Source organism: Carettochelys insculpta, chromosome 16, assembly GCF_033958435.1.
Source record: "Carettochelys insculpta isolate YL-2023 chromosome 16, ASM3395843v1, whole genome shotgun sequence".
NCBI lineage: Eukaryota > Metazoa > Chordata > Testudines > Carettochelyidae > Carettochelys > Carettochelys insculpta.
This window is the reverse complement of record NC_134152.1, coordinates 18,253,634-18,273,674: the sequence shown is the minus strand read 5'-3', so window position 1 is coordinate 18,273,674 and position 20,041 is coordinate 18,253,634. Positions and strand designations below refer to the sequence as shown.

General features: G+C 42.9%; 1 protein-coding gene across 5 annotated transcripts in view; it reads left to right on the top strand.

Annotated features, from left to right (window-relative positions):
- The window catches only part of SNX29 (sorting nexin 29), a 487,403-nt gene that overhangs the window by 119,718 nt on the left and 347,644 nt on the right, over positions 1–20,041 (top strand). For 4 of the 5 annotated variants that reach the window (XM_075010432.1, XM_075010435.1, XM_075010434.1 and 1 more), the window contains exon 14: positions 17,648–17,730. In XM_075010432.1, the coding sequence (XP_074866533.1) occupies positions 17,648–17,730 (83 nt within the window). Of the gene's footprint in view, positions 1–17,647; positions 17,731–20,041 lie in introns of those variants that run through there. The other variant, XR_012647696.1, reaches the window with a different exon arrangement.

The following is a 20,041-nucleotide window of genomic DNA, read 5'->3' as shown; positions in this document are numbered from 1 at the left end:
TTTCGAAGTTTACTAATAAAGCGCTGAAATGCATATTCAGTGCTTCATTAGCATGCGGGCGGCCGCGGCACTTTGAAAGTGACGCGCCTCGCCACCGCGCGTCTCGTCCCGACGGGGCTCCTTTTCGAAAGGACCCCACCTACTTCGAAGTCCCCTTATTCCCATGAGCTGATGGGAATAAGGGGACTTCGAAGTAGGCGGGGTCCTTTCGAAAAAAGGAGCCCCGTCGGGACGAGCCACTCGACGGTAAGGCGCGTCAATTTCGAAGTGCCGCAGCCGCCCTCGTGCTAATGAAGCTCTGAATATGTATTTCAGCGCTTCATTGTAAACTTTGAAATGGCCATTTGCGTGGCCATTTCGAAGTTTGGGGCTAGTGTAGATGTAGCCATAGTGTGTGGGGGGAAAATGGGGAAAAGACTATGCTTTATCTTAAACCTTGTCACACCTTTTTATATCCTCCTTTTGCTTCAAAAAATTTGTCCATCTTCTCTACCCAGCGTGTACACTGTTCACAGAAATGTTTCTTCCATACACATTACTTCTGAATTTGGCATCTTCTGTTCAGCTTTTTCAGTGTTGGATGAAATCATCCCAGTTTATTTTGCTTGTAAATGCTTTGATATTCTTCAAAATGTGAACATGCCCCCAAAAAAAGATGACATTCATAAGGTCCAGCTCACTTTAGACACAATTTTTACACCCTCGTACTACCCCATAATTTTCCATTTAACGATGCAGAGAAGCCTGTTAGAATGACTCAGGCCACGTCTACTCTAGGGGATTAAAATCGATGTTAGATATACATCTCCAGCTTTGAGAATTGTGTAGCTGGACTTGATGTACCTTAAATGAATTTTCTGTGATCTCCCTACAGCAGGAGTTGGACGGGAAAAGCTCTCCTGCCGACTTTCCTTACTCTTTCCAACTCTGACAAGTGGTGGGGTGGTCTAGTGGGGAGCCCTCAGCATTTGATGTAGCATGTCCCAACTAGGTCAGCCAAATTGAATGCTGGAAGATCAACCTTTGGAGCATCGTCTTTCCAGTAAGAATAGACAAGCTGTTAGTGGTTCCCAAACCTTTTCCGGTCGTGGAACACTTGCATGTCACGGCGCTTTCCGCAGAACACGTCATCTTTTTTACGTCATAAGAGGAACATTACCAACGGATAATATTTCATAATAATATTAATTATAATTGTATGGTAAATGCAACTCAACAAATAATAATGAAACCAAACATTAACAAAACAAAAGTAGCAGGATGACAGCTAAAACAGAAATAAAATCAGCATCCTTAATAAATTTAATGTGATGGATGAGCCTGATGGGATGAACAAAGATGCCTGATATCAGGTGTGATAGCTGACAGCTGACTCTGCAGTACGTTCTCTGCATCCAGTTTATTTCTGTATTTTGTGTTTGTGGTGATATACCTTGAAAATTCGGTTTTCACGAAGATAGGTGGTAGCGAAAGGCAGGATTTTCAGGAATGCTTTCTTAGCAATGTCTGGGAACTTACGCTGCACTTTTACCCAGAATTTGATAAGACTGTCACTGGAAAATTAAACTTTAAGTCCCCATTGCATGTGAGATCAATATACTGCTCCATGTCTTTACTACTGAAGTCAGCTGTTATGCTGTTCAGGAAGCAAACACTCATTCAAAGTGATTTGGAGTCCTTGGATGCTGAGCATTATATCTTCCTTCTCTGTGCCATCAATCTTGAGCTTACAGTCTGAGAGAAAAATTTCCAGGGTGGGAAAGCAACTAAGTTGACCCTTTTTCTACACTTGAACACCATAATTCAAGCTTTCTTTTTGTTGCTGAGATTTTGTTGCAAGCAGAGAAAACAGTTGCAGCTTTGCCTTGAAGACTCAGGTTTAGTTCATTCATTTGAGTCAACATATATGCCAAATATGCAAGCCGTTGAAGCCAGATAGTGTCATGCAGTCAATACAACAAATGAAATGTGTGGGTCTCAAACACCATTAATTCATTTCTTAACTTAAATACACTGATGAGCACTTTTCCTCGGCTCAACCAACATACAGAAGTGTGCAACAAAAATGAAGTGTGTAGGCTTTCCATATCTTCACAAATTTTAGAAAAAAGTCTAGGATTCCGAGGCCTAGTTTTTATGAAATTTACTATCTTAACAGCTTCATCCTACACATCAGCCAGTCATTCAGGCATTTTTTTCATTGCAACTTGTTGGCGGTGAACACAGTGGGAGCACGTACATTGTGGATTTTTGTGTTTTATCCGCGCTATGACACCCTTAACAGAACCAGTAATGCTTCTGGCTCCATCTGTGCACACATCCAACAATTTCTGCCAAGAGATCTCATTTTCATTCAAATATTTATCCAAAACATTAAACATTTCTTCACCAGTTGTTATGGTGGAGAGGGGCTTACGTAAAAGCAAATCCTCTTTAACTTCACCGTCATGTGAACAGCGAACAAATGCTAAAAGAACTGCAAGTCCTGCTACATCTGTTGATTCATCGAGCAGAAGACAAAAGAAATCACAGCTTCTTAATTGAGAACATAACACTGATTAGTATATCATTTGCCATGTCATCAGTATGGCACTCCACTGTGTGGCTCAACAGAGGAACACTGTTGATTTTGTTTGAGCTCCTTCATTCCACACTACACCCACAACATCTAAAATACAGGGATTTATAAGACTTTCTGCAGTGGTGTGAGCTTCACCTGCCATTGCTGTTCTCCTCCTCACTAGATATGTTGTGTGACAATTTCTCCTGTGGGTTCCTGTGCTTCCTGGTGGTTCTCTGTTGTGCCTCAGAGACTCATGGAGACCCCTTATCTGCCCAGGCTTTTCCAGAGGCAGGTGTTTCCGCTTACTGAGCCATCCTCACCATAGGCAAGTCCAGAATGGGGAGGACAAAACCAGTCCCCTTGCTGGCCCACACCTGCTCCAGTGGAGTAACCCTCTGGGGAAGGGTGGGGGAGTCCAGACCTACCGTCTACCCTGGACTCTGGCCCAGGGTCCCTAAGAGGACAAGAGGCAGCCGGCAGGGCCTTCACTCCTGCCCCAATGCAGCAACCTCACCCTGGGCCACTTCGCCCACCACTTCCCCGTGGTACCTTCTCGCTTCGCTCTGCACTGTTCTGCTGTGCACCTTCCAAAACCTTCCCCCCCAACAACTAGGCGGGGGAGCCTTTTATAGGGAATACAGGGCCTCAGCTGACCATGAGTGCTGATTATACTCAACTGGGGCTGATTCCTAACAAGGCCCCAGCTGCCCACCCTAACTAGGCTCACTCAGGGAACAGGAAGGCACTAGCCCACCAGCCGGCATACCTGCCTTCTAGCAGGCTCCTACAGGCAGCGGTCTGCCACAGTTGCTTCTAGTAATTTATTATTTAATTTAACTTTTGTGTGCCTAAATCCTTGCATTTTTTTCATCTCATTGTGCTTAAAAGCAAAGAAGAACATATTTTTGCCAACGAAATATGAATGTTTACTCCAAAAGTGTGTCTATTTTGGCTGGTAAAAGTGAGCTGTTTTGCAAGATTTTCTTGCATATAATGCAAGGGGCATCAGGACAATCCTCAGATCCTGTCAATGTGAAGCTAAAAGAGAGAGAGCTTTCATCATACTTTCTTTTAAGACTGTGTTCCACTATCTTGTTTGTAGCATTTCTGGTGACTTGTTTGGCAGTGGCATTTCACTTTCAACAGATACACTCAGATTATTGCACACATTGGTACTCGTGGATGTGTAATTGTTGGCTCTCTACCCTGTTCCTGTACTTACAATGTCAGTGTTGCCATGTGCATTTTCTTGTTGCAAGCTGCTTGAGGACACAGCAGTAGGACCGCTACGATCTCTTGTCAGTGACCTAGTTTTCAGCCAACGATCTGTTGTATTTGAATAATATTTAGTCTGACTATTCTAACTTTAACAGCCTTAATTTGTGGAAAATCATTAAATTATTCAAAATGTGAACACACGTCACACACGCATCAGCAATAATGCCTTCGCAAAACCCTCCGTGCCCTGCCTCAGTTTACATTTAGCGCCTTTATTTACAGGAAATGTTAGTATTAGTGTTAGGTGGAGACTAGTATGGATGAAATCAGGTGCTTCTGAGATTTCCTTTTACGTGGGGTCTACTTTATTAAGTACAGTAGTGCCTCGAGTTATGCAAATTTCACGTAAGTCAGGGCGGGGGGGGTGTCTTTTTCCCCCCCCCCCCCAGTGGAACGCAGCAGAACTGCATTCTGCCACCTTTTTTCTCAAGCTGCTGCCACTGCTTTGCAGCTGGAGAATCAGCAGGAGCACATGGATCTCCTTTTGCAAAGTAAGTCCAGGAGTTTTGAGGGGAGGCAGTTGGGGAGGGTTAAGCCTGGTGGTGGGTTGCCATGGGAATGGGTCAGGGAGGTTAAGCGTGGAGTGCGTTAGGGCTGCACAGGGGGCGGGGGTGGAGTTGAGCTGTGGCTGTGCAGGACTAGGGGGTGTTGTCATGGCCGGGGCGGGGGCAGTGAGCAGTGTGCACGTGGGGCTGGGAGGTTTGAGCTGGGGCACCCTGTGGTGAACAAAACTGTAAAACTGAGCAAATTGCATCCTCAAATTAATTTTTTTTCCCCTGAGAATGGGGAAGAGACTGGCATTAATCAATTTCACTGGCAAAACACTTTGCAGTAGGTTGCCGAACACCAGTGTTCTGCTGGAACATAGTTTGGGAATCACTGATATAGAACAATATAATTTTTGACAGGTAGTCATAATGTGTATATATAATAGGCTCTCATCTTACACAGAGGTTGCATTTTTGCAGAATCCTGTGTAAGTCAAATTTCGCATAACTTGGTCTTTTTCCTGTCTCCTATGAGTGGTGGACAGCTGAGATCTTGGCTCTGAGCTGCCTGCAATTGACAGGAGATGGAAAACTGACTAATGCTGTTGTGCTGGTCATTTTTCACGCTTCTGTTAGTGGTGGCAGTAAGGAAACTCTTCCTGTTGGGGTAGCAGCCTGACTTTCTGACAGGAGCTGGGAAATAAATGCTGGTCAACCATTTATTGGAGAGCAACCAAGGAGAGCAACCAAGTATCACCTTATGGATCTGGGTTTTAAAAATGATCTGAACTGTCCTTTATTTAGAGGCTTGTTTCAGATTAAGTTAGTTGTTGTGTAAAGGAAATCACCATAAGATGTGTTTAAAAACAATCTGCAAAGCAAAAACAGTTTTGTGGTCTTAAACATAGAAAATTCAGTGGAAATATAAACATCAGAAGAAAGAGGAAGAAGTTGCTGGGTCTTGAAAAAGATGAATTTGAACACTTTGTATTCTCCCAGATGTGATATCTGTGTCAAGAAAAGGGCAGGACAATCTTGTCCAGTTACAGTAAGAAGATGGAATTGTTTTAAGGTGAAGGACAGTCAGACAAGTCAACAAGCACAATGCTTAGTAGACAAAAATCAATATTACAAAGGTTGTTCCTTGAATGATTGCTCATGGCCATTCAGTCTGGGTGTGTGCTCACCACAAGCACTGATGCCTGAAGATTTTTTGCTCAGCAGTATCTGGAGGGACGCCAGGGTAGGAGTCCTGGAGTGGCATGCTTTTGCTGCGCAAATAGGACACCTCCAGCCCCCTCCCTCCATAGTTTCTTGTTGCTGCCATTGATGGTGCTTGGAACTGGATGTTCAGCTTAGGCTATAGTCGTAGGATAGCACGTCCTCCTTTTTCACTTGTAAATAGTTGTTTGTTTTGTTAGAATACGTGAAAATAGTTCTAGATAGCTGTAGAAGAGTGCTGTTGGACTCCCTCCCCACCTTGGGACTTAGCTGGGGGGGGTGAAAGGAGCGTGCCCCATTACCTTGGCTTCAAAACCTGTGCTTTATGTCACATGCCTATGCCCTTGAGTGATCCTCATTCTGATTACCTTTGTTGTCGAACAGAAAGTCACATCTCAGATAAGTGCAGGGTCTGCAGGTCCTTTCGTCCCAGGACTATCAGGCTGTCTCTACACTGCAGTACTTTTCTGGAATAACTTATTTCTACTTTAAGTATAAATATCTTATTTCTGAATAGAGTGTCCACACAGCAAGAACATTTCCAAAATGAGCATTCATACCACAGAGCCCCATTCACAAATAAGAGCAACGCGTTTTGGGTGTGTATCCCATCATTCTCGGCCTCCCTAGGCATTGTGGGATGTCAGCAGGAAACGCAAGGTACCCTGGGAATCAGGCAGTTGTCCCATGAGCCACTTCTCTTCCTGAATCTCCCCCTACAGTTTCCTGTTTGTTTCTGTGCCATTTCAAATTGCTATAGGAAGCTCAGCTCATCCATGTGTGCAAGGAAGCAGCCATGGATCTAGCTGTTCATAGTGCTTGCTGATTTGTGGGGGCAGCTCCAGAGCGGTTGTTTGTATCATGAGCTCTGTAGTAGGATTGGTGAAGCTCCTTTATCTTAGACCTGCAATGCTGTGTCTCTTTTACAGCCCCGGTCTTGTAGGGTGTGTGAAATCAGTAAACCTGTGTCCCTATTCCGACATGTACCATGCAGCTGTGCCATTATGGACACATCACCCCGCACACTAATGATCTCGGAGATCTGTCGTGGGCTCCATGCTGGTGCCCTCTTGGATTGGTAACTTGCCTGAGAAGAGCCCTTTGCTGAAGCCAGGCCTAAAATATACTTAGTAGTAGGTATCCTTCAGTCTACATAGACTATGGATCATACTTCACGCTGTTAAGCAATGCTGGAGTACCTCTCCAGGCGCGAGCCTGGGCAATTTTTTTTTGTGACCCTGGGCTGCCCAGACGCCAGTGTCCCCCTCTCAGCTTTACTGATATAGTCCAAAGGAGAGGATAATCTCTACGTCTGGTACCAGCTCAGCTGCAGGAGTTGCTGGGCCAATGCCAGAAGTTGGCACAGAACCGCCTTAGGACTCCCCTCCGGATTTTCTGTCAGGGTTTACTCACGAAGCCTTGCTCCTTCCCAGGATAACCCACAAGGCAGTGGGCCTAAAATATATATAAGCAGAAAAAGCCAAAATGAAGGGGGAGGAAAAAGCAGACAGATAACCCCACTATGTGTTGAACTATCCTGTAAAATAAAAAAGAGAGAATGAACCAATGCATAGCTAGTGTTTGATTATGGCAGATTGCAGGGGGAGGAGTGTATTGGCTGTGGCGGGGAGTCAGTGCCTAGCTTGGGGAAGTGGAGCATGCACTAGCCCCTAAACTCTTCCAGTGCTGGGCTTGGAACTCCTGCTCAGGTGTTTGGAATCTCAGTAACCACCAGCCAGTCTAGTGTGCTAGTGCCTAGTGTAATATTGCTGCCTCTCTGGGGACTCTTCCTCGTGAGTCAGAGGGACTCTACTGGCCTGGGAGCTGAGCCGGGTCCGACCCTTAGGCTGCCCCTGGAAAGGTCACTGCTGAAGCTCTGCAGTTGGGGGAAGAGCAGACTGCAGAGCTGTAGGGTCCCTCTGGCATGTGGAAGATGCCAGCCCCACTGCCAACACCAGGCATGGGGCAGGCCTTTGAGAGCTCTCGGGAGGTAGTAGTATGACAGCACTTGGCCATAGTTAGGTATTGTAGGTGTTGAGCCAGACACAGCCTAGGTCAGGGCACCACTCTCCACAGGTCAGACAAAAAAAAAGATGGGGGGGCCTGAGGGAACTCCACAGCTCTGGGCAGATGCTGGTAGGAGGATGTGGAGCTAAAAGGGGGACAACATGCCCCTGTCTTTACTCTGATTCTCCAGCATGAGACCCACCCCGATTCACAATGCCCCACACCCTTCCCCACCCCCGCATGAGTCCCCAAAGCCCCTGCTGCTATTTCACTCTGCAAATACAGCCAGCTGTCTGTATTTGCAGAGATTGTATTTGCAAGGAAAGAAAGGGCAGGGTATTAAATTCCAGCATTCAGGGGGTGGGGGATGGAGGATGCCCCCCTGAAAACATAGCCATGTGGCTGTGTGTGCACCCCTTCCTCCCTCCCCCCCGCTGTTTCCCTCTGCAAATACAGCTGGGAGGCTGTATTTGCCAAGAAAGAAAGCTGCAGGGGGGGTTTAATTTTCCTTACTCACAGTGCCTGTCCCCCTGTTATCAGTGATAGTAGCAAGCTGCACTGACCATATCGGAGCAGCTTTCTGCTGTACTCTTTACAGATCAGTAGAGGTGAATATGGATTTTGCTCCAATACTAGCTGTTTGGCCCCTCAGCTGCACCTGGATGCTGGTTAGTTGGAGTACACTGTCCACCACTTTTCTTGGAGTGGCAGAAACATTCATCTGTGTTGAGAACTTTCACAGAGGCTGGAGCAGGTGGGCATTCAGCAGCCCAGTGCCAGGAACTCCTCTGACACTTGAGTCTCCCATATAGGAAGGCAAAAGACTGGAACAGTCACTTGTGAGGGCTTGTCAAACATGCCCCTTGATGGGAAGCTGTTGGGGCTCTCAATACAGAGGCAGAGGTGGCTCAAGACATCAGTTTCAGCCTTGCTAGACTCATTTTCTGATGGGCTGCTGATGAGACAAAGGGCAAGAAAGATACAGGGACCATGGAGAATGCTAGAGAAGACCTGGAGGATGAGGAGCATATGATTCTATATCTATACTTGGAGAAGCTGGTTGAACAAACCTCTCCAGCAAACCTGAGGAGGACCCTGAGCCATGGCAGGAACCAGAACCCAAGATTGGGAAACTACAGTGGACCTGCATCTTTACTGCAAATGTCCCCTCTTCCGCTGGTGCTGAATTCCTTATTTAAAGGTAGAGAGCTTTTGTGCGCTCACTTCTTCCTAGACAGCATAATGTGTTGCTGTTTCTCTGAACTGTTTAAACTGCACGACTGAAAACATACCATTGTCATGCTCCAATCAAACTTCTCCACCTCCCCGCTCCAGTCCATGCTCTTCTCTACAATAAAACGGTCCCCATGCAAGGCACAGTTATGGATCAATGATTTTATTGATGTCTGATTTAGCCAGTGCATAATAGTGAAAGATATTTCTTAACAAATCAATAAGGGAAAAAATCATAGTGCCCCATGTGTCTGTGCATTCCTTGATTAGGCACAGCCATGTGTGAAGGGGGAGTGGGGAGAAGAGGTGGGTTAGAAGGGTCTCAGCAGGGATGTAACAGTTATACAAGACTTAGAGTTGGTGTTCTAAAGTTAGTAATAGCTGTCTTTTGTGTCTTGGAAGATTACACAGTTCAGTGCTTTGTACAAACAGAAGCCTGCAGACTCCTGACCCTTTCCCCGTGATAGTAGCAAAATGCACTGACCATAGCAGAACAGCTTTCCCTAAAACAGTAAACCCCCAATAAGTGTGATTTTGATGTTGCTGCAAATTGAAAGGAGTGTGGTTCCCTGCTGCAGCCCCCCATCTTCCCAACCGGGAGAAGCCACACCACAGCCGCTGTCCATCTGTCTCCCCTGGACTTGTGGGAGACAGGGGAAGCCGGGAAGGAGCTGCGCCACAGGTGGGGGAGCTGGGCGGGCAGACAAAAGAGACTGTCCACTTTGGCCAATGTAGATTGCACTGGGATATTGCTGGCACGTGATGCACATCTACTAATATAATATATATGCCATCATGTGCCAGCAATGCCTCATGGCAATATACTGTGGGCAAACTGGACAGTCTCTATGTAAAAGAATAAATGGACACAAATCAGACATCAGAAATGATAACATACAAAAACCTGTGGGAGAACACTTCAGTCTCCCTGAACGTTGAGTGACAGATTTAAAAGTAGTCGTCCTGCAACAAAAAAAACTTCATACACAGACTCCAAAGAGAAACTGCAGAGGTGCAATTCATTTGCAAATATGACGCCATCAACCAAGGATCGAACAGAGACTGGGAGTGGCTGGCCAATTACAAAAGCAGTTCCTCCTCTCTTGATGTTCACACCACCACATTAACTGCTGTTGCTGGGCCACATCCTCCATGACTGAACTGACCTTTTCAGTTCTGGCCCTCCTCTTGACTGGGACTCCCCCCTTTTCATGAGCCTATATATTTAGACCATCCTCTGGAACCCCCACTCGTGCATCTGACGAAGCGGGTCTTTGCCCACAAAAGCTTATGCTCCAAAATATCTGTTAGTTTATAAGGTGCCACAGGACTTCTAGTCACATTCCTGGAAATGTGGCCTTCCACAGCAAAGTTATGTTATAAGGGAGGATTTCTTAGTTTCTTCCACAGGAAAAACGATATTCTGCTACTTTTGTCTTTTGAACTGGCAGGACCTTTGGTAGCTGAGAGGGAAACCTTTCAGCAAGGAGATTTGGAACAGTACTCCAGGGTCATCAGAAGCAGATGGAGAAGGACCCTGAAAAAGCTGTTCATAGAGATGGATAGAAACCAGGAGCAGTTTAAATTCCTCAGGGCACAGCAGGAGCAGGCTCTTCAGCAGGAGTTGCTGCTAATGAACTGGTTCATGGAGCAGGAGGTCAAAGGGAAGGGGAACATTTGCTACTGGAGAGGCTCATTGAACAGTGGCTGAAAGAATTTGAGGTGTGCCAGCTGCCATGGCTACTAAGATGTTCCCTGAACAGCAACTACCTCCTGCTTCTCCAGCTGCTATCCTGCTTAATTTTGCATCACTTTTATTGCCATTATTATTGGCGTTGCTTATCTAAATTTTGTTGCCTCAGCATATTAGTTATTCAGAGTAAAGTAGGTCAAGTACTTCATTAGATTTTTAGACTTTTCTGTTTTTATAGAGTATTATCTATTAAATGAACTAAAAGGCAAGTACACTAAACTAAGTGCAGTCATATTAAGAAGAATTAAAGTAGTAGTGTTTGCAAAATTTTGACTTTTATATTGCCAAAATACATAAAGATGGAATAGCTCTGATTTTTTAAAAATAATTTTAAGTGTTTACTTGAGTTGTCCGAGGTAAAAGGGGGAAGAAGATAATTACTTCAACTTCAGAATTACTGCAGAAATCGAGATTATTAACTATGGGAAAATTTGCATTCATTACTTACTTGATGATAATTCTTCCCAGGTAGCTTTAATAAAAGGCAATGTGAATAGTACTAGCTGTTGCAAAGATAGTATACTTGTGTGTGTGTGTGTGTGTGTGTGTGTGTGTGTGTGTGTGTGTGTGTAATTAAGTTATTTTAAAAATAGAACACTTGTGTAACTGGGTGTGGACTTACCACCAAAGAAGTTCCTCAGGGAAGTAGTTCTTCCAGCCTTCAGTGTGCCCTGTTGTGGCTGGTGTCTCACCCACTGTTACCTGCCTGTTCTCCAGTAGGGATGTTAAGGATAAACCAGTTAACCAATAGGGGCTGGAGTAGCTTATTGTTTGATGCAGGCAGGAGGATGCTCTAGCCCTGCCAACATAGGTGGGGAGCACTCTAGCCCACCCAGGCTGGAATGGCCCCTTGCTGCAGACAGCTCTACCTGTGGCGGTGCTGTGTGCAGGGGGACTTGAACCAGCCGGGAGCAGCCCTGGTCACTGCTGCACCATGGGCAGGGGCGCTCCAGCCCAGCTTCCCCCCCACCTGTTTAATGAGTTCACTGGTTAAATCTAGCACGAACCCACTTTGCCTCAGTGGCACACTGCCAGTCTTCGTCTAGCCCATTACCTCGGGAGCAAACTGCAGTCTGAAATGGCCACTCATCACTGGCAAGGGAGTGTTGAACCTGCTGTTTATTCCCACCCTGGATGGCTCTCTGCAGTTGTAGTACCCTCAGGCCCTGTCTTCGGCTCTGCAGCCTGAGAGCTTTCCTTGACAGAGCACTCTCAGCTCTGCCTGCCTTTCTCCCAGCCTTACTCTGTGATAGGGAGCCCCGGTAGCTTCCTGGTAACTACGTCCCTCCTATGCCGCTGCTAGAGCAAGAGTCTTTTCTCCTCTCCAGGAGCTCTATGTTTATAAAGCCCCAGCTGGGCCCTAATCAGCTGCAGCCATAATTGACAGCTAATTGCCCCAGCTGGTGGCTCCTCAGCTTCAATTGTCTCCCTGGGCAGACTTTACCTCTTTTTTCATCCTGAAGCAGGGTAACAACCCTGCTATAGCCTCTTTTCAGCAAAGCAGTATTTTATACATGTGGCATGAAAGAAAAGGTCATAACACTAGACAGAATTGCTTCAGTGTCTAGTCCGAGTATTAACAAGGTGAAGATCAAGACAACGAGGAGCAACCAGTCCAACAACACCACCACCACAGGGAGGGGAGGACCTGGAAGATGTGGAGTGGCTTACATACTTGGGGACTATTTGGGCATAGATGGAGGAACAGATAAGGATATCAATGCCAGGATAGGGAAAGCAAGAGCTACATTCTGGACTCTCCATCCCATATGGAGTTCACAAATAATATCTGCAAAGATGAAACTGCAAATATTCAACACAAGTATGAAGAATGTGCTCTTGTATGGATGCGAGACCTGGTGTGCCAAAAAGTCTTCAAATCACAAGCTACAGGCATTCATACACAGATGCCTGAGGTACATCCTTCACATCAACTGGCAAGACTTCGTCCTAAATGAGGAGCTTTGGAACAGAGCAGGACAAGAACCAAATGGCACTTAAATCAAGAGAAGAAAGTGGGGATGTCTAGGCCACACTTTCAGAAAACTGTCATCCAGCATAGCCCATCAAGCTCTCACATGGAACCCGCAAGGAAAATGCAAAAGAGGAAGACCTCGGACATTGTGGGTGAGGTCTACTGAGACTGAAGAACAACAGCAGGAGCCAGCTAGAAGTTTTGTCCCAAAACAGAGTGAAGTGGAAGAGACTTGTAGATGACCTATGCTCCACGTGGAGTAAAAAGGTTAAGTAGTAATAGTAGTTAGAATTGATTTCTTACCATAATCATTCCTTTAAAACATTTATTTATTTAGCAAATGCATACTCATCTACTCAACTGCTGGCATCTTCTGTGGTGTGATGTAGTTCTTCTAGACCACCACAAGAAAATAGCCAGAATTCACTGCTTCATGACCATCAGTGGCATGTTTGTGCTTTATTTTCAAAGTAATACTATATCAAAAGTTGAAACTCTGTAGTCAAGAATGTCTGTTAATTGTTTGAGTTGCCTTGGGGAATATTTACACAAGAAATATCTAACAATGTCGTTTAATTATGACATTTTGTGAAGCTATATTAGCTTTTAGGTAATATTTTGATAAAAGGTAATATTTTGATAAAAGCCACTGAATTTGTTAAAATCTAAAATATTCATGTTTGTTAAAACTTTGAAATACGTTTGACATATTTCATTGTGTAATACAGTTGCGAAATTTTTGTTAGCCACCTTCTACCACTTGACACAATTTCAGATTGAAAATGAGGCCAACAAATATCCCTCTTGCTTCAGAGATGTCACTAAAAAGATGTCACTTCTTATACTGAAAAATAGGTGATAGTATATTTGTCTAATCATCCTATTCAGGAAGAATGTTTGGAAAACAAATCTGATTTGTCAGAAACAAACTTTATAATATTGTCTACACTGAAATGAGCAATTACATGTAATGTTGAAAAGAACTCCCCACTAACCCCAATTTGTCACCTTGGAAGTCTGTTTATATATCACATATGCAAATAAATGACCATATAAGGGTTCATGAAAATGAAGGGCTGAATTCAGGTTGCATGAACAGTCTTAGATCTGTCACTTCCTGTCTGTTTTATGTGATTGCTGTTTGTCGTAGTATTTTTCAACAAATTTTTATGTGTAATTTCCTGTTTTTAAAAAAGAAAACTGAAGAAACAGTATTTCCATTATTCAGCATCATATTGACCTCTAAATGTGTCACTAGCAGGGTCGTAATCTTTAGATCCCCAGCATAGACCACGGGCAGTTGAACTAACAGACTGAAGCCTAGTCTACATTTGGAGTTTAGGTTGAGTTAGCCACATTAAATCAATTTTCTTAAGAATAAATCCACACCACCAAGCTGATTCCACCAACTTAAGGCCTGTTAAGGTTGATTTCAGTACTAATGCTTTTTACAAGAAGTAATGCTAAATTCGATCTTGCATGATCGACCTTAGGGTAGTGTGGATTCAGTACTGTGAAGGTTGACATTCTTGGTCTTCTAGATGTGTCCCACAGTGCCCCAATGTGACCACTCTGGCCAGCACTTTCCACTCTGCTGCTTTCCAGGTGCACAGGAAAAGGCCTGGGAAAGTTTCAATTTCATTTCCTGTTTCTCCAGCACTGTGAGCAGAGCAGGCCGCACATCTGATCGTGAATGCTGGAGTTTGTGGACGAACTCCAGCATGGGGCGTGCAGGAGATCCTGGACCTGATTGCTGCATGGGGGGGATGAATCTGTGTTGCGCTTTTATAAATGTCTGGTCCTAATAAGTAGTATTAGGCCAAATGGTTTATAAAGGGACACATTAGAAAATGAGATGTGAACTGAATTATGGTAGCTTGCTCTGGAATAATCTTAAATGGGAAATCTTAAGAGATTTACCACCTTTGTGAAGTGAATGTGTAATTTCTTTTTTGGAGTCCTTTGATACAGTAATACAGTTTTAATATTTTTCAATTATATTAGTGTTCTCAGTCAAGAAAGATTCCCTATTTCATTCCCAAAATTCCTTGTTAAGATTCTAGTGTTTATCGTGTCTTGCAATTCCTTTGATGTTTAATCCCCTAATTCAAAACTAAATGTAGTTATAGATATGTCTGCACTGTTGATGATAAATGTTTCTTCCCTGATGTAGGATGAAATATAACATTTCCCAAGAAGGAGTTATTTAATCGTGGTATCATTTAGCGTATGAAATTATACAAGATTTCTTTGTTTATTCTAAATCTCACCTCTTCCCTTGTCACCTTAGGGGATAATACTTATATTTATAATTAACACATTAAAGAAGTTAAAAATATTCTAAAATGCATAAAACCTTCAAGAACTTTATTTAAATTTCTTAATTAAATAATGAATAGTTCCTTCCTAACAGGATTTAGTAAGCTCCTCTTAACTGCCTGAATTAAACTGAGGTTTTATTGACCAGAAATCTGACTTGACACCTGGTTAGACTTTAAAGAATGTAGCAGCAGCATAATTTTCCAGTAATTTCCTAATAATTCCGTGTTTTTAAATGTTCTATATTGTCCTTTTTATACAGTATGCAATCAGTTCTTTAGAGTCCCAGGGGAAAACCCTCCCTTTATTTTAACAGTGAGTATTTAAATTACTGAAGTGGAAATGTGGATTTTCCGTTGGCAGCACAATTTTGGCAAAATAAGTATGACTTTTTCAATATTTTTATTATATCGTGTTGCAGCAACTCATGCCTACAATTAAAAGGTCCATTGTTACTATTCTAAGTTGAGTGCAATTGGGAATCCAGTAGCATAACTGGATGTAGTTTCAGACTGAAGTGCATTATTTGATGTTGCAATTGTTGGATTGCAGAAATATTGAAAATGAAAAACCTTTTGCTCAAAGAAAGTGGAACCAGAAATGAACTTCTGTTTGTTGAAAGAGTAAGAGTGCTCTTACTTTCATTGGGGAGACTTGAGTCTTCTTGCTCTCTGGTTAAGTGCTGTTTTATCACCTGTGTCCATTCTATTAACAATACTTAACATAATCTCCAAGTAGTATATTTCTGTCCAGTTTTCATAACTCTGTTTCAACTCTAAAAGACTGTTATAGTTTCAAATTAATCCTGGTTCCACTGATGTTGCAGGTTGAACCTCTCTAATCTGGAGCTCTGCCATCCAGCAAACTCCTTAATGCGGCATGAATTTAGTTAACTAGACAGCCAGTTATCATGGGTGTGGCCAAGTTTCCCATGGGACCATTGCTTGTTTACAGTTGCCAGTCCTGGCTCTCATAGTTCTGTGCTTTTAGCTGTAATTTACCCCTAAATGTCTTCTAAGAGCACTGTCAGCAGTGGAAATGGTGCTATTGCACTAGAAAATGTTGACCTCCCATCATTCAGCAAATTCTCTTGTCTGGCACTGGTCAGGTTCTGAGGATGCAGGACAAGAGAAAGTTCAACCTGTAATTTAGATCTAAATTAGCCATTTAAAAACATGAATTGTTTATTGTGTTCTCATACTTCCATATCCTGAAGAACAGATAAAATAATTCAGTATAATTTAGTATTGAATCAGTTAACTATATCATTTTGTGGCAGAGTTCCAATATCTGGAAAGTAATTTGGGGCTTTTTATGTTTTGAGTGGTGTGGAAGTGGGACTTGAGGGGCAGCCCTCCTCATACAGGAGATAATTTATTGTGAGGTTTCAGTAGGGACCAGAGATGACCGTCTGCTGGGATAGTTGTAGCTCCTTATGGTTTTTGAATAGCATGCGTGGCATGCTCGTAATGGACTTCACGTTTTTGTCATATGTACATAATTGAACCCTAACAGGCAATGTGAAATTGTTTTGTAAATAGGCTCTGCTAAATTACACCCTAAAGTTCCAGCTTGTTACTCTGTTGTACCCATGAAACTTGCAACCATAGTGGAGGGCGATCCTTTTCATTTTTGGCACGATTTGGACTGCCTCTTTCCTATGGAGCATTACTTTATTTCTCCCCTAATCAGTCTATCTGCTACATTTACAATTAGCATCCTTCCTCTAAGGGATAATGTGCTTCCAAGGCTTATCCTCGTGGTAAATCTGTTTTGGAAAAACAGTCGTTCAAAATAGTTAAATCTGAACCTTCATATCTAATTTTTGATGATAGACAATTCTGCACAGCTTCACAATATGAATCTGCAGTTTGTGAGAGTGACAAGTGTCTGTTATCCTGAAGACAGCTTTTTGTTTTGAGGGACCTACTGGCATGTCTTGTTGTCTTTTTACAGTCAGAATCTACCTTCAAACCACTCGGAAAACATTTGAAGTATGAGTATTATGCCACTTTGAGTGAGATTGTCTAGAACCATACTACATAAAGGTTTTCTTTATTCACTTCCTTGACAGAGTTAAATTTAGTTTCCTCTATGTAAGTGCTTCTGTTGAATTCATGGGATTGAATGATCTTGATCAGGTGGCAGATTTATGTTTTTGAAATTCAAGCTGTTACAATCCTTTTCTATTTCAGACTTTGAAGTAAAGCTTTTAGTGTCACTAGTAACAGCAAATTTGAGGGACATATAAATATTTTTGTCTCTCTAACTTGAAAATAGTGAGAGACTTCAAAATATGCTTTGAAAAATATAATAAAAGTTTACAACTTACACTTAATTGCATTCCTCTCTCAATTAGGCACTTGTACCTCAAAAATCGTATTTTGAATAAATTGTATGTCATGTTAAATCCCTGCATTTTTTTGGTTTTAGTCTGCCCTCTGTTATTGATCAGTGATACATTTAGCATGAAATCCACAGTCACTTAGCTCTGTGCCGATTGTGGATGTGTGGTTAGAGTTGCCTGGTATAGACAGAAAATAATGCAGAAGCTGTGGGTTATAAATTGTCTATTGTATTGATTGGCCTGTACTTCCCTTGGTCCCATAGTCCCACTCATTCTGGAAAACTAGTTTCACTATTCCTTCTGTGGTAATTTTCATCACTGTTTGCTGCTTTTAGTTTTTAAGATAGAACATAGTCATATTTATGAAGATTGATTTTTATAATTTGTTTCTGGTGTGAAATGCGTTAATTTCTCTTGCACTTGGTAATATATTAGTATTTTTCTCTTACTGTTGTACCTGCAGGGAGAATGAAGTGTTAAAAGTGCAACTCAAGAAGTATGTAGGAGCTGTCCAGATGCTAAAAAGAGAAGGTCAAATGGCAGAAGGTAAGGAGAAAATGAGGAGAAAAATTTATGGAAGATGCACAGAATATAGAATCCATTCCATCATTAGTGACAAAAAGACTGATGTCCATTAGTGAAGAATAAATTGATATTGAGACATGGTAGAAAATATTTTTGTATGAAATGTTTTGGCTGGAAATAATGTGAAAAAGGCTAGCCGTTAGAGTGGTCTGAGTATTTTTGACAGCTAACGTTTTTGTGTTTTGCAAAGTTGGTGAGGTACACAGTCCACAGAGTTCAAGATCAGCTGTCTTTTTTGTTCCATTATATTTTCGGCACTGCTATAGTATAGATAATGCTAAGTCATGTTTAGATTTATAGCATGATATTCTTCTTAGGAGCTGAAAATTAACCACATTTTTGACAAAAGTAGTCATCATTTCTACACCTGACTTAACTTATCTAAAAATACTTCTGCTTTTTTTTGAATGATTATTTTGAATTAAGCAAATTTTGGCTAGTGAGGAGATGAGATTTTAAACACTGTTGCTGTTGTTTGCAGTGATTCGCCCTCTGTCATACAAAGTTCCTCAGTCACTTTGGCTCTGGATAGAATATGGGAGATATTGTGGGAGTTAGCATTTATCATTTTATTACATCCTTGAAAACACCTGAGAGTGCCAGTACAGGTTTCACCACCTTCATCTGGCACCCATACGACTTAACTGTCCAGAACAAGAGAATTTTCTGGAGACAGCTTCATTATTGTCAATGAATGAAAGAATGAAAACCAGCATCTTATCTGCGGGGCAGAAATGTTTTGTTTGGTCCATGCTGGCCAACAAACACTTGGTACCCAAAACTCATTTCAAGAACCAATCCCTGAAGTTGTTTTAGGAGAAACAATAATTACGTCACCTAGGATGGTGATAAAAAATGTATTTTCTATAGCAGTATCTCTGTGAATATCTTCAGCAATATATTCTGACTCAAAAGAAAATCTGCCTAGTTGTGAAGGTGGGAAATGTTTTACTTGATATATAATTTGGTCTAAATATTATGTTAGGAAACAAATTTTCTGAGGTCCACTGAAGTTTGTTGAACATCTTGGCCACCTTCACCATTTTGAAGGAGTTGTGTTTGGACTCTCCATTTCATTTTATGGTTTGTTTTGTGGTTGAATGTACCTTATTTCAGGTCTAAAACAGTATGATTTGTTACAGATTTGCTTAATTTGAGAAGTCCATAATACCCTGTTCTAATATTGGGCATCTTAAGTCAGAGTGAGGTTAATAGTCATTTCAGCTGCAGCAGTGAAACAAGTAATACCATTTTGGTCCCATAAATGCAGGAGGTTTTTCACCCACCTCTTCTTAGTCCAGATCTGTTACCATGTTGAAGATGGGGAATGACAGTGCAGCCCCTGCTGTACCAGGCCAGCCAAGGGAAGCAACGCTGGCGGCTGGGGAGTGCGGCCTCCACCACCCTGGGCTTGCCCTAGGGAGCAATGCTAGTGGTCTGGCAGTGTGTCCTGAGCTGCCCTCCCACCCTGTGCCCTGAGCCCCACTGACCACCTGCTCTGAGTGACCCACAGCTCCCGACTCCCTCCCCTGACTCCTCCATCCCCACCACTCCCTGCCTCGAGCCTGCTGTCGTAACTCTTGTGCTCCTTTCTCCTCTCCTGAGTCTCCCCATGTTTCCCAGCCTCTTTTCCTGTCTTCTACACTCCCAGTGACCTTTCTTGAAGGACCCAGGCAATGCCAGGCAAATCGTCCAGTTTTATGTATTTTCAAGGAGTTACTCTGATTTTTTCTGCCTGTTTCTTAAATTTGTGCCTCATTTTGGGGCTGGTACAGCATTTTAAATTTTAACATCTTTGACAGACTACAGCACAAAACAGTAAATTCTAACACCAAAGTGAAGGAAGTTTTTCAGCATTTTTAATTCTACATGCCTTACTAGCTGTAATTCTTCAGGATGTATTATTTAAATGTGTCCATGACCCCTCTCTCCTTCCCCTTGATCTTTCCTCACTGCTACTTAGTCAGCCTCTCACTTTTCTGTGCCCTCAGCCCTGAACACCACAAGCCACAGGCACTTAGTCTGTGTTTCATCCCCTGCTTCTTGGTGTCTGAAAAGCAGTTGCTCAGGCTGGCTGTGTCCGTCAGCAGTGGAGAACAATTCCTGGCTGCCAGACACACTCAGCAACCAGGGGAAGCCTGTGGTCTTCATCTACCTAAACCTATTCATCTACTGTGTCATCCTTTAGGTTAGATCCTCTGTGTTGTTGCCACTGTGCCTTACAAAGTATCCGCAGAGCTCATGGAAGTGGGGCCACCACCATGGATAGTGT